At 42.8% G+C, this 27,415-nt stretch overlaps 5 protein-coding genes and 1 pseudogene across 5 annotated transcripts in view; 4 read left to right on the forward strand and 2 right to left on the reverse strand.

Moving 5' to 3' along the window:
• Positions 1–27,415, forward strand: part of LOC114601534 (apelin receptor) — a 492,419-nt gene that overhangs the window by 133,157 nt on the left and 331,847 nt on the right. The window lies entirely within an intron of this gene.
• Positions 1,365–2,291, forward strand: LOC114584217 (olfactory receptor 5AP2-like). Its single transcript, XM_028705863.2, has one exon. The coding sequence runs from the start codon at positions 1,365–1,367 to the stop codon at positions 2,289–2,291; it is 927 nt and encodes a 308-aa protein (XP_028561696.2).
• LOC144328761 (olfactory receptor 5AP2-like) lies at positions 5,915–6,816 on the forward strand (annotated as a pseudogene).
• Positions 11,547–12,473, forward strand: LOC114590506 (olfactory receptor 5AP2-like). The gene has a single exon (XM_028716752.2). It carries the CDS (start codon positions 11,547–11,549, stop codon positions 12,471–12,473), a length of 927 nt encoding a protein of 308 aa, XP_028572585.2.
• On the reverse strand, positions 18,543–19,487 carry LOC114601585 (olfactory receptor 5AR1-like). The gene has a single exon (XM_028738880.2). The coding sequence runs from the start codon at positions 19,479–19,481 to the stop codon at positions 18,543–18,545; it is 939 nt and encodes a 312-aa protein (XP_028594713.2). The 5' UTR covers positions 19,482–19,487.
• Positions 24,576–25,520, reverse strand: LOC144327814 (olfactory receptor 5AR1-like). The gene has a single exon (XM_077928923.1). The coding sequence runs from the start codon at positions 25,512–25,514 to the stop codon at positions 24,576–24,578; it is 939 nt and encodes a 312-aa protein (XP_077785049.1). The 5' UTR covers positions 25,515–25,520.

Genomic DNA, 27,415 nt, shown 5'->3' on the forward strand with positions numbered 1-27,415 from the left:
GGACATGCTCTAATCAGCCAGGATGGTCATGGGTCAAGAGGGTAGATGGTAGGCTTTCCAGCTCAGAGGAGTCTGTCTACATCGGCTGGGGATATCCAGTCAAAGTGATCCAATACTGGACCCGAGGACAGTCGAGGGGCCTCCAGTTCCGTTATTGTATCCAAATTGGCAGGGAGGTCAGGGTCCTCACTTGAGTGCCTTGATCCAACTTGACAGGCCTGATATCTTTTACCAGGTGCAAGACCTTGAGAGTTTTCCTCTTCTTGCCTAATCCTAATTAGCCCTTAAGGGGGTTGTTTACCTGAAGGGGAAACAGTTGTTGTTGGCATCTAGGTCTCATGACACCATCGTATATAACCAGACCCAATGCAAATTATTACACTGGAAGTCAACCATCATAGACCATTTCGTATTGGATGATGTTGAGCTGTATAGACTATGTCATGCTGTACATGCTGAACTTTTTCTGTCAGTGCAGCAACTTCAGGTCTTCCACTTTGTAGCAATTTCTGCTCCTTATCAAACAGTGTAAGATGCATTTTATAGGTTCTTGGAGGAATACAGAGTCCACTCTTGAACCTAAGTGGAGCAGTTGTACCAGTAGAAACTTCCACTGGAGAAAGAAAATAATGATATCCCAGGTAATTTCCTGGTGGCGGGGTAGAAGCTGCTAGAGCAACCTTTTGCTCAGAAGCAGGTTGATCAGTCATCAGCCAAGTTGGCTACATGTGGGTTAGGGTGTGGGTGTGGCTGAGTCCCACTTTGCCCTTCCTAAAGTTACAAGCTTTTATGTTGTGTAAGGCTATTTATTGCAACACTATGTCAAGTAATGCAGTGACTCTATTTTATTTCTGAAGCTGGAGAGATGGAAATTCTACAGTACTCATCTACATGAAGTTCTGTTCTCCACTGATGACCATCCTTTAGTGACAATACTGCCGTCTTCTAGGAATTAAAACCTCTCTCTTTTTAAAAACCCATATAACTGTGAAGGTTGCTCACCTCATTTCAGATAGAAAACTACTAAGCAGTTTTCCTATTTTGTTTCTCTTTGATTCCATCAGGGGGAAAAAGATGGCCAACAGGAGCAGCAGTAGAGGGAAGGTGTTTGTGCTCTTGGGATTCAATGATCATCCAGAGTTGGCTGCTATCTTGTTTGCATTGTTTGTATTAAATCTCATAGTCCTGACATCTTTCAGGGGTTAAAATCTCTCTGTATGTCTTTTATTTATTTGTAAGAAAATACATATAGTTGAAAAGACTGATTCCCTTATTTCTGATAGCACACTAATAAGAATTGTCCCATTCCTCACTCATCCTCATTTGTTTTCCTCGATTCTGTCGGGGGGTGGGTGGGTGGAGAGATGGCTGACAGGAACAGCAGTAGAGTGAAGGTGTTTGTGTTCATGGGATTCACTGATCGTCCAGAGTTGGCTGCCACCATGTTTGCATTGTTTCTTGTGAACTATGTCATTACAATTGTGGGGAATCTTGGGATGCTTTTGTTAATTAGGGCCGATGCTGGCCTTCACACCCCTATGTATTTCTTCCTTAGTAGTTTGTCCTTCTTAGACCTTTGCTATTCAACCACGATCAGTCCCAGGCTGCTGATAGACCTTTTAAGGGAAAAGAAAGTGATTACTTATACTGAGTGTCTAGTTCAATTCTATTTCTATGTAACTTTTGCCACCACTGAGTGTTACCTCCTGGCTGCTATGGCATATGACCGCTACATGGCCATCTGCAACCCACTCACCTACACAATCACCATGTCTCAGAAAGTCTGTGTTTGCCTGGTGGCTGGTTCATACATTGCTGGATCTGTCAATGCTATGATACACACAGGTTGTATAACTCGTTTATCCTTCTGTGGCCCTAATGTCATCGATCATTTTTTTTGTGAAGGTCCCCCGGTTTTTGAACTTTCCTGTTCTGATACAAGTGTAAATTTGTATGCAATGTTTGCATTTGTGGGCTTTAACCTGTTGGTCACTCATTTGACAGTCCTTATCTCTTACTCTTATATTGTTGTCACTATTCTGAGAATCCGTTCAGCTGAGAGTCGGCACAAAGCCTTCTCCACCTGCTCCTCTCACCTGATGGCTGTCATCATCCTTTATGGAAGCTTTTTCTTTATGTATCTCCAACCTAGTTCATCAACCAAAGGAAAGAAAGTGGCCTCTTTGTTGTATGCGGTGGTGATACCCATGCTAAACCCCCTCATCTACAGCTTGAGGAACAAGGAGGTGAAGAGTGCTTTGAGACGGGTAGTGGAGAAGTATATTCGCTAACAATATTAACTATTTGTATAGTAAGCTTTATATAAATATTGACTGCTGGATGGTTGCAGTTATGTATCTGGCATCTGGTTGAAGTTTGACTGAAACCCGGAAAGCAAAAGGGAAAGGAAGGAAGGATTACAGTGGGCCAGAAACTGGGCTCCTTTGCAGAAAAATTGCCTGGGCTTCTTTCCAATATGCCATCTGGTCTGATTAAAGAGGCAAAAACATCTATCCAGTAGAGCCTACAAGTCTCAAGGAATATCCTCTTTGAGTAAGGGAAAAGATAATAGTGGAGTAATATGTTTTAGGATGTGTTAATTTGTTGTCCACTTTTAAAGCATAAATTCCGTTAAGTACTGTACATTTGTCATTGAAAAGCAGTATATACTGATTCTAAATAAATGGAAATAAATAACTAGATATTCACAGTCCTTCACATGCATTCTCTCTGGTATTGTGGAACAATAATGTAAAGTAATGTGGTGTTATTCTCCTAACATTGGGTAAAGTCATGGAGGGTATGTAAACACTGGGTAAAGTCAGGTCATGAATAGAGGATAGAAACCCTAATTACTTTTAGCCAGGATAGCTCAATCAATCCTCTTTGTTCAGAAGCAGTATACATCAAGGACAAGAAACAGGAAGATGTGCAACACTATCATTCCCTGTTAACAGAAGCAGCAGGCTGGCTCATGTGGGAGGGCATCTCCCAGAGGCTGAGCCCCCCCCCCCCCAATATTTTTAGGGAGGGGGCCAGGTCCCCAATATTCAAAGGGGGTGCAGGAGGCCAAGTGCAGAGCTGAGTGGGACATGATATCAGTGGTTGGCACCTTTTCCTTCTACTGCTGTGGAGGAGAAGGAGCAGGGAAGCAGCTCCCAGGCAGTTGTGGTGGCAAGAGGAGGAGGAATGGCCACTGGCCATTGAAGGTCTGCTGCTGCTATGTTCAGCTTCACCTCCTGATTCCTCCCAATGACCTGATGTTCTGCCCCCATTCTCCCTTGGAACTTGGTACCTCTAAGTGGGAGACAGAATGCTGGGGTGAATGTGTCTTTATCTAATTAAACCCAAAAGTATGCATGGCAGTACATAAACCATTCATGAAAATATGATCAAGAGTACAAAAGAAAAGGTGTAGATTGCATCCAGTGTATGTCCTACTTGGAATAAACCCATGGATATCAATGGACATTACGAATCTAGGCCTATATATTTCAGTGGGTCTACTCTTGGTATATGTTAGATGAATACAACACTATATACCAGTCCTTGAAAGTTTTCATATCCTTACAGAGTCCTTATTAGCCCTTAAGGAGTTTATTTACAATAAAAGGGGGAAACAGTTTTTGGCATGTTGTTCTCATGGCACCAGTGCATTTAACAAGGCCCAGGACAGATTATTAAATTGGGAGTCAAAAACATTGTTAATACCAGAAATCATGTTTCCCCCCCTATGACACAATAAACCTTATGCAGTTTTCTGTTGCAGTTATCCCTGTGAGGGAGTTCTGTTTACACAATCTTAGCAATGCTACTGAAAAAAGATAAATAGATTTTACTTGCTTATTTTATTTACTGGCAACAACACCCTTTTAAAATTGCCTGCTACCATGTAGATTTACATTGTACCTTGGACTTGAGTTTTGATAAACTAGCCAACATTTTAGTTGGTTTTAATTTGCACCAAATTGGTCACTGAATGTCATACAAAAACAAAAGTCTCTTGTTTTCTTATTCAGTTACAAGTGAAAGGAAATCATTTGAAAACTGTAGAATTAGTCTCATTTTAATAACTGAGCTCACAAAAAGAGAATCAGTAGTAACACTGGATCTCAGTTTAAGATGGAATTCTGCTCCTTGTTCATGAGTTTTCTGAAAGCTTTTGTAATGCCTTTGTTCCTCAGGCTGCAGATCAGAGGACTGCATGAAGAGCACTAGAGTGTAGAACGCAGACACCTATTTGTCTTGCTCAAAGGCATACACAGAAGAAGGCTTCATGTCAGGGTCCGTGCTGAGGAGGGCTGCACAGATGAGGAATGGTGGAAGCCCCCCCCCCCCCCGCTCCTGATCAGGATCCTGAATCTTCCCAGGAGCAGTGGGAAAGTATAGATTTGGAACAGTGGTTCGCAGAGGGACATAGTTCAGAAGATAAAGGTTGAGAGGAACTGGGTGTGACAGCTAGAAGAAGAAGAACAGGGATAGAGAGAGAGAGTTAACAGACTCTGGTTTGCTGGAAAGTGTCCAGTTGTCCAGGAGATTAAATAAGGTAGCTACACAAAAGGCACGATGGTTGCAAGATCAGGTTGCAAGCAGCGGAAGTGACTATGGGGGAAGTGGGTAGAAACCTTAATTGGGAGCACCTTTCCTCTGAGATGGACACATTGTTCTTGAGCTGGGTTCCTTAAAATCTCTTTGAACGATAAGAGACTATTTTTGCTTTGTTCGGCTTATCCACAGAAAAAGGGAGGGAGGAAGCTGCTCACCCCAAGCCTGACACTCCATGGGTTCACTCTAAGGACAGATAAGATGTAAGAGATGAGAATGATGGAGAGGGCAGCAAAGGACTGGGCTGTGCCCCAAGGGAAGGAGATGGTCCTGTTCTCAGATAATAAGACACATGGCATTCTGGGAGTAATAGTAGATGAACAACAGGTATCGCAGAAGGACAGGTGCCATGGGAAGAAGCACCACTCATTCAGAAAGCTATAAACTCCATAGTATCTATAGCATGTATGGAGCTACTCAGGCACCTCACTTGAGTGCCTTGCTCCATTTTGACAGGCCTGATATTTCTACCAGGTGTAAAACCTTGAAAGCTTTCCTCTTCTTACTGAGTCCTAATTAGCCCTTAAGGGGGTTGTTTACAAAAAGAGGAAACAGTTGTTGTTGGCATCTAGGTCTCATGACACCATCGTATATAACTAGACCCAATGCAAATTATTAGACTGGAAGTCAACCATCTTAGACCATTTCGTATTGGATGATGTTGAGCTGTATGGACTATGTCCAAAAGTACATGCTGAACTTTTTCTGTCAATGCAGCAACTTCAGGTCTTCCACTTTGTCTGTAGCAATTCAAGCTAAGAGGATACTTCCTTATCAAACAGTGTAAGATGCATTTTATAGGTTCTTGGAGGAATACAGTCCACTCTTAAACCTAAATTGGAGCAGTCGCACCAGTAGAAACTTCCACTGGAGAAAGAAAATAATGATATCCCAGGTAATTTCTTGATGGCGGGGTAGAAGCTGCTAGAGCAACCTTTTTCTCAGAAGCAGGTTGATCAGTCATCAGCTAAGTTGGCTACATGTGGGTTAGGGTGTGGTTGTGGCTGAGTCCCACTTTGCCCTTCCTAAAGTTACAAGCTTTTATGTTGTGTAAGGCTATTTATTACAACACTATGTCAAGTAATGTAGTGACTCTGTTTTATTTCTGAAGCTGGAGAGATGGAAATTCTACACTACTCATCTACATGAAGTTCTGTTCTCCACCGATTACCATCCTTTAATGACAATGCTGTCGTCTTCTAGGGATTAAAAACCCATATAACTGTGGAGATTTCTTACCTCATTTCAGACAGAAAACTACTAAGCAGTTTTCCCATTTTGTTTCTCTTTGATTCCATCAGGGGGGAAAATGCCTGACAGGAACAGCAGTAGAGTGAAGGAGTTTGTCTTCTTGGGATTCACTGACAGTCCAGAGTTGGCTGCCATCTTGTTTGCATTGTTTCTAGTCAATTATCTCATCACAATTGTGGGGAATTTTGGGATTCTTATGTTAATCAGGGTTGATGCTCGACTTCACACAATTTGTCCTTCTTAGATATTTGCTATTCAACCACCATCAGTCCAAGGCTGCTGATGGACCTTTTAAGGGAAAAGAAAGTGATTACTTTCAATGAGTGTCTAGTTCAATTCTATTTCTATGTAACTTTTGCCACCACTGAGTGTTACCTCCTGGCTGCTATGGCATATGATCGGTACATGGCCATCTGCAACCCACTCACCTACACAATCACCATGTCTCAGAAAGTTTGTATTTCTCTGGTGGCTGGTTCATATATTGCTGGAACAGTCAATTCTATGATACACACAGGATGTTTGACTCATTTATCCTTTTGTGGTCCTAATGTCATTGATCATTTTTTTTGTGAAGGTCCTCCACTCTTTCAGCTTTCATGTTCTGATACCAGCATCAATTTGTATGTGATGTTTGCTTTTGCTGGCTTTAACCTGATAAGCACCCATTTCACCGTCCTTATCTCTTACACTTACATCTTTGTCACTATTTTGAGAATTCACTCAGCTGAGGGCAGGCACAAAGCCTTCTCCACCTGCTCCTCTCACCTGCTGGCTGTCATCATCCTTTATGGAAGCTTGATCTTTATCTACCTCCAACCTAATTCAACAAATGGAGGCAAAGTGACCTCTTTGTTGTATGCAGTGGTAATTCCCATGCTAAACCCTCTCATTTACAGCTTGAGGAACAAGAAAGTCAAGAGTGCTTTGACACGGGTGATGGAGAAGCATATTGCCTGACAATGTTAAGGTTTAGTGTTGATATGGAATGCTCTGTGAAGACTGCTGGAGGATAGCAGCTGTTTATTTGGGATTTGGCTGATATTTGACTGGAATATTTAAAAAGAATAAGTAATTTTGTGGCAGAAATTGGGCCTTGTGGAAATATTTCAAGGACTATTTTCCAATAGGACTTCTCCAATAGCTGCCTCTCTTAGAGAACCAAAAGAAGTTGATAGCAACTTCCCAGTGAAGCCTTGAAGACTCAATGAATATCCTTTTTGACTAAGAGAGCAGAAGATAGAAATGAAATATACTTTATGGTGTTTCAAGTTGTTGCTCAGCTTTACTGTATGAACTACTTTGAGTCCAGATGTTGAAAAGCTATGTATATAGATACATAATCTGATCAAATAAAAGCAAATAACTAAATGTTTGAAGCACTTTACATACATTCTCTCTGGCATCTTACCAAACCCCTGTAAGGTAAGCTCATATTATAGTCCTTACTTTGGACAAATTTCATGGAGAATTAGCTTATTAGGCATATTTATATTGGATAGATACCTCAATGGCTTCTAGTCAGAATTGCTAATGGAAACCTCTTTGGATAAAAGAAGCATATATCTGGGACAAGCAACAGGAAGATGGTCAGCACCAAAACTCCCTGCATGCAGAAGCTTCTGACTGGCTCATGTTGGTGACAAGATGGTGAGCTAGATGAGCCTTCAACTGATTCAACAAGGCACTTAAATAATGTTTTAAACAGTTGCATTGAGGCTGATTGAGCATGGATTGATGAAGGCCACACAGTCTGCTATTAGTATTACATCAGTCCATACTGCTGAGGGTTTTGTAATGTTGTGATTACAGAGTCAGGGTGTTCTAGTGGACGCTGTATAAAAGACATGGGATTCAATGGGGAAGGGTTGCAAAAGCAGCAGTTGCTCCTCCCCTGGATGAGCATTAGTCTGCAATGTCCCAGTTTCTAGCATCTGCAACATCCCAGTTTCTAGACACTACTCTCATTTCTTTTGTCTTGCTGCCACCTTTCAGTAGCCAAGGAATGAGGTTATAGCATTGCTTCACCTTTTAAGCACCCATTGTCTAGACTCTAGAGAAGGAACTTCTTGTTTTGTTTTTATTAAGCCTTTCTTCTGGTCTTCTTTGTTGGAGAAGTAGTTGATGCTCCACAGAAAACAAACAAACTGGTTTTTAAAATTTTATTGTAGCTGGGATTGGAGATGGTATACTGTGTGCCAAGTTAAGAACAACAGGTAGCTACAATGACTGGAGTTCATGAGCTTTCTAATTTAGGTCTTCTTTCATACATTAAAAAGGTGATTCCTACCCTACTGGGTATGTAAACATTAAAAAATGCACTCTCCTAATACCAATCAGATAAAGTCCATCATTATACCCATTGTTGTTAAAATCACTTTGCTGGAGGAAGGGAAAGTTAGAGTTGAGCAGCTTTTGCCCATCTGGTGACCTCCATATACTTGTGTTTACTTCCGGTTGGGCTGCCCAGAGTACAGAGCAGAAGTCAGTGGTAGCCTAGTTGGTGCCTCATACTTGTGAAACTGTTGAAGCTGCAGGGAAGTTTTGGAGGAGGCCACAGAACCCTGGTTCTCTTGGGTTACTTAGTATAATATTTTGTTTTTTTGAGAGCAGAGTCCTAACAACACTGACAATGTACCATGCAGATTGCTTTCTAGTGGAGATTTCCATTAAAAAGATCTGATAACATCATCATGCTTCTCCTTATTGTTGTTGTTGTTGTATTTATAATCCACCCTTCAACCCAAAGGTACCCAGGCAGCACACAAACAATTCATTAAACTACAACACAACAATAAAAACCATGGAGCACTAATCATACTCAGAATATCAACGGATATGACTAACATAGCTGATAAATTTCAGTGGGTCTACTCTGTATATAAATTGGATAAAACCCGATAATGGCAAATAGTGTTATAAAACAGCAAACCAGCTGTTTTCATGATGACACATTTTTTAATAAGTTGGTGGAATCTTATTTAAAAAATTGTCACATGAAAGCAGTGACTTTGGCTTCATGTATCTCAGGTGTGCATTTGTATATACATGCATGTAACAAGCACCACACATTCAGAAGCCTATGAACTCCAGGATGTTCTTTTTGTGTATGGAGTTACACAATTGCCTGAGTTGAGGGCCTTGCTCCATTTTGAAAGGTCTGCTATTTTTACAGGAACAGTGGCTTGAAAGCTTTCCTCTTCTTACAGAGCACTAATTAACCCATAAGGAGTTGGTACACAAGGGGGGTGGGGATATTGTTGGCATGTTGGTCTCATGGTACCACTGCATTTAACTTTGATGCAAGGCAGATTATTAAACTGGAAGTCAACAACCTCAGAGCAGTAAACAAGAGACCATTAACTATTTGATGCTGTAGAGCAGGGGTTGTCAACCTGGTTCCTACCACCCACTAGTGGGCGTTTCAGGATTCTAGGTGGGTGGTAGGGGGTAGTACGGCAGAAGCTGAATCCTCCTTCCATCGAGCACTGGTGAGCTGTAAGGAAATGTTACCATCAAGAAAGATGCATTAGTGGGTGGTAGGTATAAAAAGGTTGACTACCCCTACTGTAGAGTTTTATGGTCTATGTTATGTTGCACATGCTGAACTTTTTCAATCAATGCAGCAACTGCAGGCCTTTCACTAATATCTGTAGCAATCTTAGTCAAGAGTATGCTTGCCTATCAAACAGTTGTTTGAATCTTAGAGGACCTTGGAGGAATACAGATTCCACTCTTGGATCTAAGAAAGAGCAAATGATCCAGTAGCTGCTTCCACTGGAGGACACAAGGAAAGGAAAGAATGATATCCCAGGTAACTTCCTGATGGTAGGATAGAAGCTGCTAGACCAGCCCATTGCTCCTAACCATGCTGACCACGATAGGTTACAGGTGGGTAAAGGTGAGGATAAGAATTTCCAAGCCTCCAGACTCCTCCTGATGGCTTATAAGCACTATAGTAAGTCATGGAAAAAGAGAGGGTCAAAGAAGTCAGACACCCCTTATTGAGGGAGATGAAAGGAGCTGGTGGGCAGAGCCTGTCTGGTCTGATAGGAGGGCAGAGAAGAGAGTGCAGCCTAAATGATGCGAGGAGCCAAAGATCTGAGGAGTCTTGGAGCCCAAGAATTTGAAGTTCATCAAAAGGCTATTGACTGCTTTAAATATGGCCTGATTCAGGAATTTCAACCTGGAGATTACAGTTCTAAAGGTCAAAACATGCGAGATAGGCTCATATCTACAGTGGGTTAAAAAGAAGTTCTAATTGAATCCCTTCTCTTGAAAAACAATGAAACTGCACATTTAACTTATGATTGCTGTTAGCAAATAACAGACACTCCAAGTGTCCCTATTTTCCAGGGACGCCCCTGATTTAGATAAGTCATCCCAGTTTCTGGTTTGATCCCAGAATGTCCCACTTTCCCTAAGGATGTCCCTATTTTCATTGGATAAATGTTGGAGGGTATGGAGTTATTCGATCCCCAAGCCACCTGAAGACAATCCTGTATAGGGAAGTTTTTTTAAAAAAATGTTTAATGTTTTATTATGTTTTTATATATGTTGGAAGCTGCCCAGAGTGGCTAGGGCGACCCAGTAAGATGTGTGGGGTATAAATAGTAAAATCATCATTATGGAATAGAACGTCCCTATTTTCATCATAGAAATGTTGGAGGATATGAAATAATAGTGCCAATATTTTGTGTTTGGACACTTTGAATAGAATCAATTAACTATTTTTCTCTTAAATGCATGTAACTATTGCAAAGCGCACACACATACACAAACATTACAGGAAGATGGTGTCGTAAGTACTGCAAGCAAGGAGAGTTCAATGTTTCCGCATGCATGTTTGTGAAAGGGCTCCGCTGAAATGTTCTCAGAATTAAACTGCAAAATGCAGTGTAATTTAAGAGCATATGTTTTCCATGTGTTTTCTTTAACAGAATGAGATGTGCACATATAGTGGTCACCCTTTGTAGACAGGCCTAGTTCACTGCTGATAATAATCACTTAGTGTTCAATGCCAGCAAGTTGGCCGCAGACAGAGGTGTTTCTGGGGAATCTTCACATGTTGGAATGTGGGCTCAGTCCCCCTCTGCCCTCCCTATATCATATGGTTGCCGTATTTCAAAAAGTGACAATCTGGACACAAAAGGTTTTTGGGTTTTTTGCCAAAGTCGTTTACCTTTTTTAGTTTTGCCTAAAGCTGTTTAGCCTTTTTTATTGGAATCACCCCAAAATGACACTGCCAACATGGATTGCCATGTGTCTGGATTGTCCCATACATTTTTGTCAATTTATAGCTGGACACTGCTTACGACTGCAGTATTCCGTATATGTCCGGGAAGTTCTGGACATATGGCCACCCTACTACATCACCCTCTCTTTATGCTGTGTAAAGCTATGTATACTGCCTTATTTCAAGGTAATAGAGTACCACTGCTTTAAATTCTGAAGGAGGAGATATGGAAACACCATCCTCATATGTTAAAGGTCTTCTCCACCAATGGTGATCCTTTAAATTTTATATTCCAGCCATAATTCAGGGGTTTAAACCTCAATTTCTTTATTTAAAAAAGCACATATAGCAGTGAAGACTAATTACCTCATTTCTGATGGTGACTGATTTCCAAATCTTCCCACTCCTCACCCACCACCATTTTGTTTCTCTTTGATTCCATCAGGGGGAAAAAATGCCTGACAGGAACAGCAGTAGAGTGAAGGAGTTTGTGTTCACGGGATTCACTGACAGTCCAGAGTTGGCTGCCATCTTGTTTGCATTGTTTCTAGTCAATTATCTCATCACAATTGTGGGGAATCTTGGGATGCTTATGTTAATCAGGGCTGATGCTCGATTTCACACCCCCATGTATTTCTTCCTTAGTAATTTGTCCTTCTTAGACATTTGCTACTCAACTACCATCAGTCCCAGGCTGCTGAAAGACCTCCTAAGGGAAAAGAAAGTTATTACTTTCAATGAGTGTATAGTTCAGTTCTATTTTTATGTAACTTTTGCCACCACTGAGTGTTACCTCCTGGCTGCTATGGCATATGACCGCTACATGGCCATCTGCAACCCACTCACCTACACAATCACCATGTCTCAGAAGGTTTGTGCTTTTCTGGTGGCTGGTTCATACATTGCTGGAACTGTCAATGCTGTGATACACACAGGTTGCATGACTCGTTTATCATTTTGTGGTCCTAATGTCATTGATCATTTTTACTGTGAAGGTCCCCCACTCTTTCAACTTTCCTGTTCTGATACCAGCCTCAATATCTTTGTCATGTTTTCATTTGCTAGCTTTAACCTGATAAGCACCCATTTGACAGTCCTTATCTCTTACTCTTACATTGTTGCCACTATTTTGAGAATCCGCTCAGTTGAGGGCAGGCATAAAGCCTTCTCCACCTGCTCTTCCCACCTGATGGCTGTTATTATCCTTTATGGAAGCTTTATCTTTATGTATCTCCAACGTTATACATCAAGAAATGGAGGCAAAGTGGCCTCTTTGTTGTATGCGGTGGTAATACCCATGCTAAACCCCCTCATCTACAGCTTGAGAAATAAGGAAGTGAAGAGTGCTTTGAGACGTGTGATGGAGAAGTATGTTGCCTGACAATGTTAAAGCTTATAATTGATATAGGACTTTTGGTACAGACTGCTGGATGGTTGCAGCTGTGTCTCTGACATTTGGCTGATGTTTAACTGGAAGATAAAAAACTAAGAGAGAGAGGAAATAAGAAAAGAAAGAAAGAAAGAAAGAAAGAAAGAAAGAAAGAAAGAAAGAAAATATTGCAATGGGTCAGAAACTGGACTACTGTGGAAATATATCCAGGATTCCTCTCTTGCATGATATCTTCAATAGCCAATTCCTCTGAAAGAGCCAAGAGTAATTGATAGCATCTGCCCAGTGAAGTCTACAAGTCTCAAGAAATATCCTATTTGAAGAAGAGAAGAAAAGATATATGAACTTCTTGATTATACACTTGTTGAAAAGCAGTACAGTGGTACCTCAGGTTAAGAACTTAATTCATTCTGGAGGTCTGTTCTTAACCTGAAATTGTTCTTAACCTGAGGTACCACTTTAGCTAATAGGGCCTCCTGATGCCGCTATGCCGCTGGAGCACGATTTCTGTTCTCATCCTGAAGCAAAGTTCTTAACCTGAGGTACTATTTCTGGGTTAGTGGAGTCTGTAACCTGAAGCGTCTGAACCCTGAAGTATCTGTAACCCGAGGTACCACTGTATCACTAAAAAGTTTTGCAACTGTAATTTAAAATATGCAGAATGTTACAACAGCAGTAAAATAGACTAAAACAATTAAAACTCCTGCAAAATTTCTAAACATATGGGTAGGTTTATCTGAATAAGAATGCCTTTAACAGGTACAGCAAGGAATACAGCGAAGGCACCTATCCGATATCAAAAATCAGGGAGTTCTAAAGTGTCAGTGCTGGCACACCAAATGATATGTTCTTACAGATGTGGTGCAGGTATTTTGTTGATTTATAAACGTGCCAATTCTGTTGATTGTGTACACACATGGGGTAAGGCGATATCGTAGGTAGACTGGTTGTTAAAGGGTTTAAATACTAAGAGTAACACCTTGAACCTGGTCCTGTCACAGATTGGCAACAAGTGCAGATCTCTGAACACAGGGGTTATATGCTTGAGGAAGGACTTCTAGCAGGAGATGGGTTGCACCTCACACAGTGGTTGGCAACAATATGTTTGCTAAGAGTCTCCTGAACCTGATCAGGAGTGCTTTAAACTAAATCCTAAGGAGAAGGGAGACAGTATTACAGATGACAGGTGAACACCTGGTACTGGGGATAATAGCTCCATTTGTTGCTCAGAAAACTGAAGTGGTGCTACAGAAACTTGGTAAAGAGCAAGCAACTACAAGAAGGAAGCAGCTGGAGGGAATGACTCATGGTTTCTGTTGTCTCCATACTATTGCACAGAGTATGGGAAACAAGCAAGATGAATTGGAACCTTGTGGGTATTACTGAAACTTGTGGGATGGGACTCATTACTGGAATGTAGAAATTGAGGTATAACCTGTTCAAAAGAAATTGTACAAACATTTTTAGATCCAAAAATACGAGGCAAAATGTTCAGGCTCTATTCTCATTTGTTTTTTTAAAGAAGCTAGCATTTCCCCACCTTTCAGTGTTTTTAGCTAATGAATGAAGTTATAGCATTGATTGACCTTTAAAACACCCACTGTATAGCCTGTGCTGTTGTTGTTGTCACCCATACCCTGCTCTTCAGCCAAAATGGTTACCAGAGTGGCTTACATACAATCATTTAAACAAGACACTTCCTGCCTGCAAGTGAGCCCTGCTTCCTGCTATGTAAGCCTGGGGCTGCTGTATGAATGTAATGCTTTTTGGACCCTTGAGCCCCTGTAGTTTCCATGGTGAGTTTCTTCTTTTAGTCTTGCCTTATAGTAATAAAGGACATTTGTTCTTTGAGAGGCCTGCTTCCTTCTGACATGCTTTCCTAATACCCCAACACAACACTTCCCATCTCTCCCAATGAGGCGGTCTGATGGAATGCCTGCTTTCAGGTAACTCCTTACACTTGTGAAATTGCAAAAGCCACAACAATGCTTTGGAGAAGATCCATTAGTGATGAGAAATAGCTCAGGTATTGTGCATAGTTCCTTTCTACTGTAAATGACTAGAAAAAACCAGAGTAAGTTATGCAAAAAAGCAAAAATAAAACCTAAAACAACATGTATGTTCTAACTTAATTCACACAGGCTACAGAATCCTGGCTCTCTTGGTGTGGAATCTGGATTACTTTCGAATAGGATTTTGAGTTTTGAGAGCAGAGTCCTCGCATCACTGACAACATACCATACAAATTGCATTCTGGTGGTGATTTCAAATCAAAGATCTGATAACATCATCATGGTTGTTGTTATATTACCAATTAGCATCTTAAAACAGAAATTCAGTTGTTTAATGACGACAGATTTTTGGATAGGAGTGGCATCTCATCCAAAAATTTGTTATAAGAAAGCAGTAATGTTGGCTTTACGTGCCTCAGGTCATTATTTGTGTATACAAGCACCACACATTTTAAAAGCTACAAACTCCAGTGTGTTTCAGTATGGAGCTACTCATTTGCCAGGGTTCAGGACCTTGCTCCATTTTGACAGACTGATGTTTTTCACTGGGACAGTTTCTTGAAAGTGTCCATCTTCTTACAGAGTCCTCATTAGACTTTAATGAATTTGTTTACAATAAGAGGGGGCAGAATGTTGACATATTGGTCTCATGGCACCACTACATTTAACTAGACCCAAGGCAGATTATTAAATTGGAAGTCAACAACCTCAACAGTATCAGAGTACTTTGACTCCTCTCAATGACTAGTCTATCCCTACAGCGCACTTGTCTCTAGTCCCCCTACACTCTGGTTGCTTATATTTTGTTGTCATTTTGAAATCACTCTGTTGTATTACTCTCTGAAGGAGTGCCAGAATGAGGTGGTCCTGTGACACTATTAGGATCATCCTGCTCGTGTGTAGGACCCTGGCAGAGACACATGCCCAACTGGCACGTTGTCTCCCTTCTGGTCGGTCATTCGGGAGCTTCAAAAGCTTTCTCCAGCCCGAACATCACAGTGACTGATACCAAGAAGCATCAGCACATTTAGGGATCCTGCAGAGTATTTGCAGTTCGTGTAACAGAACTCAGTAGCACAGCATTTTGGCTAATCTACGTTTATTTACATATAATACACTTGGAGCATTCTGACTTAGCTCCTTCCTCGTTCTCATTAGACAGCAAAGAGAAAGAACAAAGGACAATAGTCCCACTTCACGGAACACAGTAACACAAACATCCTGTCCCTGTCACTTCCCACACTGTGGAATAAAAACGTACACCACCATGTGATAGAACAACAATCCCATGACTGCAAACATGGAGCAAGAATCCCAACAGACACTGGCCAACTTGCAGAGGTGATATTGTTACTTATATTCCCTTGTTCTTTTGAAACCCCACTGTGTTTGAAACCCCAAAATACTGGAGAAGGATATGAATTGGAAACTAAATAGATATATGGCTATATGTTTATTCAACATTCATTTATTTAAAACCAAACATTTATTCAAAAGTTACAATGCAGCTTTGTCCACTGCCAGAATATCACAGAATGTTTATTCTGCACATGACCCCTGGTCATGTCTCTTCTAGAGGCCATACCCACAGAACACTGGGATGGGGCAATTTGTTCCTATTCTTTACACTGTTCCCAATAGTTTTATAGGATGGTATGACTAAAACACAGAGTAAACCAATTGACATCAATGGACTTTAGCTAGTAATGATTTACTTAGGCCCATTTATTTCAATGGGTCCGCTTTCTGGCACAATTCATTTATCAGAGAAAAAGCTGTGTTGTTTTACAACAACAACAAAAGTTTCTGTGGCATGCAAAAAATAAGATACCCCATCAGCACAATCTCTGTCATGTTTATGCCTGTCCATCAGATAACATAACAGTGCTGAGCTGTTGTTTTTGCTTGCTACTTTGTTAATGTTGTTAAGATTGATTTATAGATTATAAATGATGTATTGATTTTTTAACCATATAATATGATTTTTTTGATTGTAATGATTATTTTATAGTTGTTGCTTTGTTGCTTTGTTAATAGTATTTTATAGATAGATTGATTAATAAATAAATAAATAACCAGTGAAACAATTACATTCTTCATAATTTATACTGTATTTGTGAAACTCTATTATGCTCTATCATGTTAATATTTATTGTTCAGAAGCTGCTTTGGGATTCATTTTAAGGAAAAGCAGCATAGAAGTATAGTAAATCAAATCAAAGACAATCTATAAGGATAATATTCTAGAGGAGTTGCCAAGTTGTGCTGTTTTAGTGATAGAAAATGTACTGTAACATATTTATGTGTGGACTTGAGCTCATTTCTTTCAAATGAATAAAATGGAGAACAAATATTTTACAAAAATATAGATGTAAGCCCAGTGCAAGACTGAACTTTCACACACACACACACACACACATGCTTACACGCGCAGAGAGAGAGAGAGAGAGAGAGAGAGAGAGAGAGCAGAAAGCAGAAATACAATATATGAATCATTCAAGTAAAGTTAACAAGCTTTACAGTGCAATCCTATAGATATCATCTCAGAAGTAAGTCCTACTGAGGTCAATGGGTCTCTACTCCAGTTAAGGCTGTATAAGCAAAGCTGGGAAACCTATTGTCCTCTAGATGTTGTTGGATGACAATTCCCATAATCTCTGACCATTTGCCTTGACTGGGACTGATTGGAGCTGGAATAAATGACACCTGGAAGGCCACAGGTCCCATTTCCTCATATGTAGAAAAGCAGCCTCAGTCACCAGACACCAGACGACACAAACCAATCAATATGTTTGATAGTTATTGATTTTATTACCCTGCCCCAAATGTGAGTAGATTACATTATTATTGCAAAAAGGAATCTAAGGCAGAAAGAAACTGCTCTGATCCAGCAATACTCTTCAATGTGAGGTAGGGATTTACAAAAGAGAAGTCACATAATTCAGGGGTTGGGGGACCTGTGGCCCTCTAAATACTGCTGTAGTCCTTCTAGATACTGCCATCATTTGTGACCTTGGCCATATCAGTTGAGGCTGATGGAAACTGGAATCTAGCAAAATTTATAGGGCGACAGGTTGCCATTCATGACATAATTGCTTAACAAAAGTGTTTTTCCACATGTGGCATGTTGCATGTAAATAAATGTGCACAGCGATGCAGTGTAGATGATAACTGATCTGTTTTCTCATTATTATTACAGATGTGGGGATGTATCTGCATGAATACTGCATGTAGTATTAGCTGTGACTTGTGCCCTTTTGTAAAGGGATATATTTCAAATGAACCTGATAGGCTGTAATTTTCCAACCGCTTACTATTGAGTCATTCCAGAAGTTTCAGCCAACCTCATTCTGCACATTTCTGATTCTCTAGCTAGTAGGAAATTGAGAATCAGCTATAAGTGAAAGGGGAAAAAACCATTCAGTAATAACATAGGATTTCAGTTTAAGACAGGACTTAGCTTCTTGTTGATGAGTTTTCTGAAAGCTGCATTAACATCTTTGTTCCTCAAGCTGTAGATCAGAGCTGTTTTCATGATGACACATTTTTAAAGAAGATGGTGGAATCTTCCTGTTATGTATGCTAGGAGGTGCTGTATTTGAATGTAATGCTTTTTGGACCCTTGAGCTCCTATGAGTTTCATGGTGCAGTACTCCAAGGGGAATTTCTTCTTTTAGTCATGTCTTGTAGAAAGAAAGGGACACTTCTGATATTTTCCTTATATCCCAACACAACACTTCCCATCTCTTCCACTGAGGTGGTCTGATGGAATGCCTGTTTCAGGTGACCCCTCACACTTGTTAAATTGCAGAGTCCACATGAAGTTTCAGTCAACCTCATTCAGCACAGATGATTTTGAAATTGCAAATGACATAGCTCAATGAATGTCAGACAATAACTCTGTGGTTGAACTCCTTCATATTCTGGTTCTCTAGCTAGTAGGAAATTGATGATCAGCTATAAGGGAAAGGAAATCATTCTGAAACCTACAAGTCAAGTTCGTATGGAACCAGTTCACAAAAAACCCATTCAGTAATAATACTGCATTTTAGTTTAAGACAGAGTTCAGCTTCTTGATAATGAGTTTTCTGAAAGCTTTCTTAACATCTTTGTTCCTCAGGCTGTAGATCAGAGGATTGAGCATGGGGATCGCTACTGTGTAGAACACAGAAGCCCATTTGTCTTGATCCAAGGCATACACAGAGGTGGGCCGGAGATACATGAAAATCACAGACCCATAAAATAAAGCGACCCCTGTGAAGTGGGACCCACAGGTAGAGAAGGCTTTGAGCCTCCCTGAGGGCATTCTCAGGACGGCTGCTAAAATGAAGATGTAAGAGAGAAGGATGATGGAGAGGGAGCTCATCGCAACAAAGCCAGCAAATGCAAAAAGCAAAATCTCATTAATGTGGGTGTCAGAACAAGCGATTGCCAGCAGTGGAGGGACATCACAGAAGAAATGGTTGATGAGGTTGGAACTGCAGAACTGCAGGCTGAAGGTGGCTGTTGTGTGTATTATGGCACTAGTTGTGCCAGCAATGTATGACCCAAGTAGGAGCCAGATGCAGAGGGACTTGGACATGGCAGTGGAATAGAGCAATGGGTTGCAGATGGCCACATAGCGGTCATAGGCCATCACTGCTAAAATGTAGCACTCGGCATCCCCAAAGGCAGCACTGAAGTAGAACTGGGCAGTACATTCAAGGAAGGAGATGGTCCTGCTCTCAGATAACAAGTCAGACAGCATTCTGGGGGCAATGGCAGATGAGTAGCAGATGTCACAGAAGGACAGGTGCCAGAGGAAGAAGTACATAGGATTGTGAAGGTGGGAATCAAGTGTGATCAAGATGATCATGCCCAGGTTTCCCACAACACTGACCAGATAGATGAACAGGAATACCACAAATAATAAGATTTTCATACCTGGATCGTTTGAGATGCCCTGGAGAATGAACTCGGTGATGGTGGTACTGTTTTCATTCACCATTTTTAGGAAAAGATACAGTGGTCTGGAGAAATGTAGGAAATGTGGATGGCAGGGTTGTTTTAAATATTAATTAGTCTATGAGATATCAAAGTTTTCTTGGGTCCCAGTTGCTCTGCAAGGCTGATGATTACATAGCTGCGTCTCACCAAGGCTTCTTTTAGAAGATCCAGAGTTCCTGAGTGATGCTCCCCTTTGTCTTTTCCTTGAACCTTTCTACGGGTGGGAGAGATGAACTCTGACGTTTTGATCATTGGTTAAGTCAGCATCCTACTGATCCCTGTAAGCTCCTGGGTGTCTATTTATTGTGCATTGCGTTTCCTACCTCCTAAAAATGATGTGATAATTAAAGAGTAGGAATGGCAGAGGCAGGGAGCTCTGTCCCCAGAGGATTTCTGATCTCTGATTCCCTCATCAGGAGACATATCTTTGTGGAGGTGTCATGGGTATAGGCATCCCATGCGATTTGCTTTCTCATTGTGCTCCCTGTCATTTCCCCTCCCCTCTTGCAAAAGAAAATACATGGCACCCATTTCTCTTGCTTTCTGGCAGGGTTTCTCAGGCAATGGGACTAATTGTGGTTTGTCAGGGGCCCTCATTTTCCTTCCTGCACCTGACATCACCAACGCTCTCAAGGACTGGCAGGACTCTCAAGAGTGTGCAGTGAAGGCAGGGGACCAGGGGAGTTACCCAGGCAAGGGGACCATCGATATATGGGTCCTGACCGTGCCTACAAAGCAGGAGCCAGGGGAGAGTCAGGACAGAGTGGGATGGAGGAAGGCACAGCAGATGGGGCAGCAGAAGAAGAGGCAGTTCAGCTAACATATGGATCAGTAGACTTTCCACCTTCCTCTGCCCGCTGTCTCCTAAATCCAGGAGGGGCTTGAAGTGGGAAGGGCAGTGGCACCTTCCATACCGGTAGAGGTCTCTGGTTGCTGGAGCACAACCCACCAGGGGAGGACATATAAGCAGGTGGAGAGGTGGAATTTAACTGTTGCTGCAACTGCTCCATAGGCTCCAGACCTTTAGGATCCAATAGGCTAGAGGAGTATATTTGTGTGTGTATCTAGAGCAGTGTTTCCCAAACGTTTTTGGGCAACGGCACACCTGTTTACCGGAAAAAAATCTCGCGGCACACCACCATTAAAGCCCCGCCCCCGTGACGTCATTCGGGGAGCCGGCGGCCCGGGCCTGAGCTGGAAGGAGAGGCGGTGCTTTTCGGCACAAGGCAATCGGCCTGGAATTGTTTCCCGCGCGCTGCGAAAGGGAACAGCTGCGGTCGCGCGAACCCTCCGGCGCTGGGAGGGGAAAGGGCGGAGTCGCAGAGCACCAGCTGGCCGAGCGGTTGCGCGCAGCGTTGCGCTTTTGGAGAGCGTGCGGCTGCTGCTAGGGGATCCGGGGACGTGAGCAGGCCTGGCCCGACCCGGGTTGAAGGAGGACAAGCCGGCAGCGCGCCAAGTGAGTTCGGTTGCGCACGACGGCCCCCGCTCCCCCCACCCCCGCCGGATCCTCGCCGCCGCCGCCTCTCGCCCGCCTCCCTCCCACGGCACACCACCCGATGTCTCACGGCACAGTAGTGTGCCGCGGAACACCGGTTGGGAAACACTGATCTAGAGCACTGTGGGAGCTGCTGTGTTTATCTTGCCAATAAAGAGTTAACTATCAGATGTGCGTCTTCTTTATCTGGGATGGGCCGTGATGTCAGCTATGGGACAGGTAAAAATGCAGCTTCCTGTTGAAAACAGAATTTGCGGATGCTGCCAACAAGGTGATTGGCAGTGCTTGCAACCCTCCGATCCCTTTCCAACATCGTTTGATTTCATAGCCTGTGGGCAAAGGATACAGGGTTTGTAGGCACCAGCAAGCAATTGATCAGCAGAATTCTGCAAACTCCTGTTCTGTCAGGAACGCTCCTTCCAGGAGCAACAGCGGGGCTCCGATGACGAAGGGGGGTGGCGGCAGGGAAAAAGAGATAGAGGCTTGCCTTCTTCCCATATGGGGGGTGAGGTGAGTCCCTACAATCCTGGAATGCGTGTCGTAAACTCCCAAGACAGCGTGAGGCAGGTAGAGGAGCCGCAGATCTCAGACACATTCTCAGGGGAGGAGGGGCAAACTGGGAAAGCGGCTCCATAGTCTCCTGTTACTAGGAGGAAGGGTAGAGTCCAGGCTTGGCGTCAGGCCAACAGTAGGAGGGGGTAGCCGATGGAGGATAGCCTGTTAGCAGAGTCCACCCTTCAGTGGGTGCAACTGACTCATTGAGTGCGGAAGACTGAGCTGTGTGCTCGGACTGAAACTATTGTGTAAATACTAAGAAATTAATAGAGTAATAAAGTCGCCAGCCTACCATCTCTTGGTGTGAGAGGGAGATCATAAACCCTGACATGTTCCTTTGCTTGCATAGTTTAACTGAGGTCTTAGAGAGCTGCAGCCTAGCATTGAAAAGCCTCCTATCACAAGTCAGCCCCAGCCCCGCAGCCCCAGTAGTGGCACTATGAACGAGGCCTCACCTGCTGGTTGTAGAGTCAACTCAAGAACAAAAGGTAGCTACAATGACTGCAGAATTCAGGTCTTCTCTCATACATTAAAGAGGAGGTTCCCACCCCTCTGGGTTTATAAACATAAAACATGCACTTTTCTGATACCAATGCAGATGAAGTCCATCATTGTTCCTATTGTTGTTAGAACCGTTTTTCTGGGGGAAGGGAGAGTTAGAGTTGTGCAGCCTTTGCCAACCTGGTGACCTTTATAAGTTGTTGGACTTTATTGCCTGTCATCCCTGACCAACTGCCACTCTGTCTAGGGCTGATGGAAGCTGTTGTCCAGCAACATATAGAGGGCACTACTATTGCTCTAGTATTCTATAGCATCTCTCAGTGGCTGCAGTGGATGCATGTGGTGTCCTTACCTCCCAGTCCATCATAAAGGACCTCCTAGCAGCAATTACTCGAAATAAAAGTAACTGCAGATGAAGCTGAGACCTCTCTCAGCCTCCCATCTGTCCAGCTTCCTCCCACTCTTGCCTGAATCCCTGTGCTTGCTTGCCACTGTATGACCACAACCAAAATCTTCCTTTCTCCTGATTTCTGCACTATTTTACTCTCCTTCCTAGCTGCCATCTCCTCTGAGGAAGCATTTTGGTTTGGATTTGCTTACTGCCCTCTCTCCTGCTCTCTTTCTTCCCCACATAGCTATCATGTCTCTTTATGCAGCTGAGGGTATGGATGGGTAAATCTGTTAGCTTTGCTTTCTCTCAGTTTCTCATATTTTCCCAATCTCAAGCTGCACACATTTCCACATCCGTTTACGGGGTCGTTGTTTGTTCTTAGGAAAGTTCCTCAGCATTGCATAGCAAATTTCTCCTAATAAATTTATTCTTGCCCACAATGTTGCCTGATATAAAGTATGCTTTATTTTTATTCCCGTTGATTTATGCATTCATATGCACATTTTCCCCTAGTTTGTGAATATTACTTGACTGGGGATGTGCATTGCAAAATTCAGAGAAGTCTGAATTTTGACCGATGGAATTTTATTGGTTCACATTGCTCCAGAAAGTGGAAACTAGGTACGTTCACCTTTAAATGTGCACTGAATCACATCTCTCCCTCATCATAGGCTGTGGGAGGTAAGAGTGCATTGAGTGGTAAGCTGCTACTGCATAGTTCTGCTATAGGCTTGCCTGTGTTTACTTCTGGTTGGGCTGCCCAGAATGCAGAGCAGAAGTCAGTGGCAGCCTAGCTGGTGCCTCATACTTGTGAAATTGCAAAAGCCACAGGAAACCTTTGGAGGAGGCCATAGAATCCCAGTTCTCTTGGGTTACTTTGTATAGCATTTTGTATTTTTGAGAGTAGAGTCTTAACAACACTCACAATGTACTAGGCAGATTGCATTCTAGTGGTGATTTCCATGAAAATATCTGATAACATCAAGCGTTTTGTTGTTGTTGTTGTTGTTGTTGTTGTTGTTGTTGTTGTTGTTGTTGTTATATTTATAACCAACCTGTCAACCCAAAGATACCCAGGACAGTAAACAAACAATTCATTAGACTACAACACAACAATATGACATAAAAACCTTGGAACATTAATCCTATTCAGAATATAAATGGATATGACTATCATAGCTGATAAATTTCAGTGGGTCTACTGTGGGTATAAGCTAGTTGGATACAACCCGATGGTGAGAATTAGTGTTATAAAATAGCAAACCAGCTGTTTTCATGATGACACATTTTTAAAGAAGATGGTGGAATCTTCCTGTTATGTATGCTAGGAGGTGCTGTATTTGAATGTAATGCTTTTTGGACCCTTGAGCTCCTGTGCTTTTCATGGTGCAGTACTCCAAGGGGAATTTCTTCTTTTAGTCTTGTCTTGTAGAAAGAAAGGGACACTTCCTTCTGATATCTTCCTTATATCCCAACACAACACTTCCCATCTCTCCCATTGAGGTGGTCTGATGGAATGCCTGCGTTCAGGTGATCCTTCAAACTTGTTAAATTGCAGAGTCCACATGATATTTCAGTCAACCTCATTCAGCACAAATGATTTTGAAATTGCAAATGACATTGCTCAATGAATGTCAGACAATAACTCTGTGGTTGAATTCCTTCATTTTCTGGTTCTCTAGCTAGTAGGAAATTGATGATCAGCTATAAGGGAAACGAAATCGTTCTGAAACCTACAAGTCAAGTTCCTATGGAACCAGTTCACAAAAAAATAATAATCAGTAATAATCAGATAAGAATGGATTCTTATCTCATTATACATGACAAAGCCATTTTTCACCTTCTCACCCCTTGCTTTTTCCTGTAAGACCTACTGCAGTCGTTAAGAGTCGTCAACAGGCTCATCACAGCTATCTGCCAATCACCCATTCCCACCACCCTTCTGAGTAATACCCCTCCCCACCTTCTCACTATATAGAAGGATCTGGCAACTTCTGTTTCAGAGTATCTGAAGAAGTGTGCATGCACACGAAAGCTCATACCAAGAACTAACTTAGTTGGTCTTTAAGGTGCTACTGGAAAGAATTTTTTTTTGTTTTGACTATGGCAGACCAACACGGCTACCTATCTGTAACCAGTAATAATACTGCATTTTAGTTTAAGACAGAGTTCAGCTTCTTGTTAATGAGTTTTCTGAAAGCTTCCTTAACATCTTTGTTCCTTAAGCTGTAGATCAGAGGATTGAGCATGGGGATCACTACTGTGTAGAACACAGAAGCACATTTGTCTTGATCCAAGGCATACAAAGAGGTGGGCCGGAGATACATGAAAATCTGAGTCCCATAAAATAAAGTGACCCCTGTGAAGTGGGACCCACAGGTGGAGAAGGCTTTGAGCCTCCCTGAGGGCATTCTCAGGACGGCTGCTAAAATGAAGATGTAAGAGAGAAGGATGATGGAGAGGGAGCTCATCGCAACAAAGCCAACAAATGCAAAAAGCAAAATCTCATTAATGTGGGTGTCAGAACAAGCGATTGCCAGCAGTGGAGGGACATCACAGAAGAAATGGTTGATGAGGTTGGAACTGCAGAACTGCAGGCTGAAGGTGGCTGTTGTGTGTATTATGGCACTAGTTGTGCCAGCAATGTATGACCCAAGCAGGAGCCAGATGCAGAGGGACTTGGACATGGCAGTCGAATAGAGCAATGGGTTGCAGATGGCCACATAGCGGTCATAGGCCATCACTGCTAAAATGTAGCACTCGGCATCTGCAAAGGCAGCACTGAAGTAGAACTGGGCAGTGCATTCAGGGAAGGAGATGGTCCTGCTCTCAGATAACAAGTCAGACAGCATTCTGGGGGCAATGGCAGATGAGTAGCAGATGTCACAGAAGGACAGGTGCCAGAGGAAGAAGTACATAGGATTGTGAAGGTGGGAATCAAGTGTGATCAAGATGATCATGCCCAGGTTTCCCACAACACTGACCAGATAGATGAACAGGAATACCACAAAGAATAAGACTTTCATACCTGGATCGTTTGAGATGCCCTGGAGGATGAACTCGGTGATGGTGGTACTGTTTTCATTCACCATTTTTAGGAAAAGATACAGAGGTCTGAGGAAATGTAGGAAATGTGGATGGCAGGGTTGTTTTAAATATTAATTAGTCTATGAGATATAAAAGTTTTCTTGGGTCCCAGTTGCTCTGTGAGGCTGATGATGACATAGCTGCGTCTCACCAAGGCTTCTTTTAGAAGATCCAGAGTTCCTGAGTGATGCTCCCCTTTGTCTTTTCCTTGAACCTTTCTACGGGTGGGAGAGATGAACTCTGACGTTTTGATCATTGGTTAAGTCAGCATCCTACTGATCCCTGTAAACTCCTGGGTGTCTATTTATTGTGCATTGAGTTTCCTACCTCCTAAAAATGATGTGATAATTGAAGAGTAGGAATGGCGGAGGCCGGGAGCTCTGTCCCCAGAGGATTTCTGATCTCTGATTCCCTCATCAGGAGACATATCTTTGTGGAGCTTTCAAGGGTATAGGCATCCCATGCAATTTGCTTTCTCATTGTGTTCCCTGTCATTTCCCCTCCCCTCCTGCACAAGAAAATACATGGCACCCATTTCCCTTGCTTTCTGGCAGGGTTTCTCAGGCAATGGGACTAATTGTGGTTTGTCAGGGGCCCTCATTTTCCTTCCTGCACCTGACATCATCAATGCTCTCAAGGGCTGGCAGGACTCTGAAGGGTGTGCAGTGGAGGCAAGTGACCAGGGGAGTTATCCAGGCAAGGGGACCATTGAATTATGGGTCCTGACACTGCCTACAAGGCAGGAGCCAAGGGACGAGTGTCAGGTCAGAGTGGGATGGAGGAAGGCGCACCAGACGGGGCAGCAGCAGAAGAGGCTATTCAGTCGGCAGATGGTTCAATAGACTTCCCACCTTCCTCTGCCCGCTGTCTCCTACATCCAGGAGGGGCTTGAAGTGGGAAGGGCAGTGGCACCTTCCATACCGGTAGAGGTCTCTGGCTACTGCAGCACAACCCACCAGGGGAGGACATATAAGCAGGTGGAGAGGTGGAATTTAACTGTTGCTGCAACTGCTCCATAGGTTCCAGACATTTAGGATCCTATAGGCTAGAGGAGTATATTTGTGTGTGTATCTAGAGCACTGTAAGTGTTTATCTTGCCAATAAAGAGTTAACTATCAGATGTGCGTCTTCTTTATCTGGGATGGGCCGTGATGTCAGCTATGGGACAGGTAAAAATGCAGCTTCCTGTTGAAAGCAGAATTTGCAGATGCTGCCAATCAGGTGATTGGCAGTGCTTGCAACCCTCCGATCCCTTTCCAACATCGATTGATTTCATAACCTGTGGGCAAAGGATACAGGGTTTGTAGGCACCAGCAAGCAATTGATCAGCAGAATTCTGCAACTCCTGTTCTGTCAGGAACGCTCCTTCCAGGAGCAACAGCGGGGCTCCGATGACGAAGGGGGGTGGCGGCAGGGAAAAAGAGATAGAGGCTTCCCTTCTTCCCATATGGGGGGTGAGGTGAGTCCCTACAATCCTGGAATGCGTGTCGTAAACTCCCAAGACAGCGTGAGGCAGGTAGAGGAGCCGCAGATCTCAGACACATTCTCAGGGGAGGAGGGGCAAACTGGGAAAGCGGCTCCATAGTCTCCTGTTACTAGGAGGAAGGGTAGAGTCCAGGCTTGGCGTCAGGCCAACAGTAGGAGGGGGTAGCCGATGGAGGATAGCCTGTTAGCAGAGTCCACCCTTCAGTGGGTGCAACTGACTCATTGAGTGCGGAAGACTGAGCTGTGTGCTCGGACTGAAACTATTGTGTAAATACTAAGAAATTAATAGAGTAATAAAGTCGCCAGCCTACCATCTCTTGGTGTGAGAGGGAGATCATAAACCCTGACATGTTCCTTTGCTTGCATAGTTTAACTGAGGTCTTAGAGAGCTGCAGCCTAGCATTGAAAAGCCTCCTATCAC

This window comes from Podarcis muralis, chromosome 1, assembly GCF_964188315.1.
Source record: "Podarcis muralis chromosome 1, rPodMur119.hap1.1, whole genome shotgun sequence".
NCBI classification, from domain to species: Eukaryota; Metazoa; Chordata; class Lepidosauria; order Squamata; family Lacertidae; genus Podarcis; species Podarcis muralis.

Excerpts from the sequence above, each read along its gene's own strand:
- LOC114584217 (XM_028705863.2), top strand. The coding sequence starts at position 1,365 with ATGGCTGACAGGAACAGCAGTAGAGTGAAGGTGTTTGTGTTCATGGGA.
- LOC114590506 (XM_028716752.2), top strand. The coding sequence starts at position 11,547 with ATGCCTGACAGGAACAGCAGTAGAGTGAAGGAGTTTGTGTTCACGGGA.
- LOC114601585 (XM_028738880.2), bottom strand. The coding sequence starts at position 19,481 with ATGGTGAATGAAAACAGTACCACCATCACCGAGTTCATTCTCCAGGGC.
- LOC144327814 (XM_077928923.1), bottom strand. The coding sequence starts at position 25,514 with ATGGTGAATGAAAACAGTACCACCATCACCGAGTTCATCCTCCAGGGC.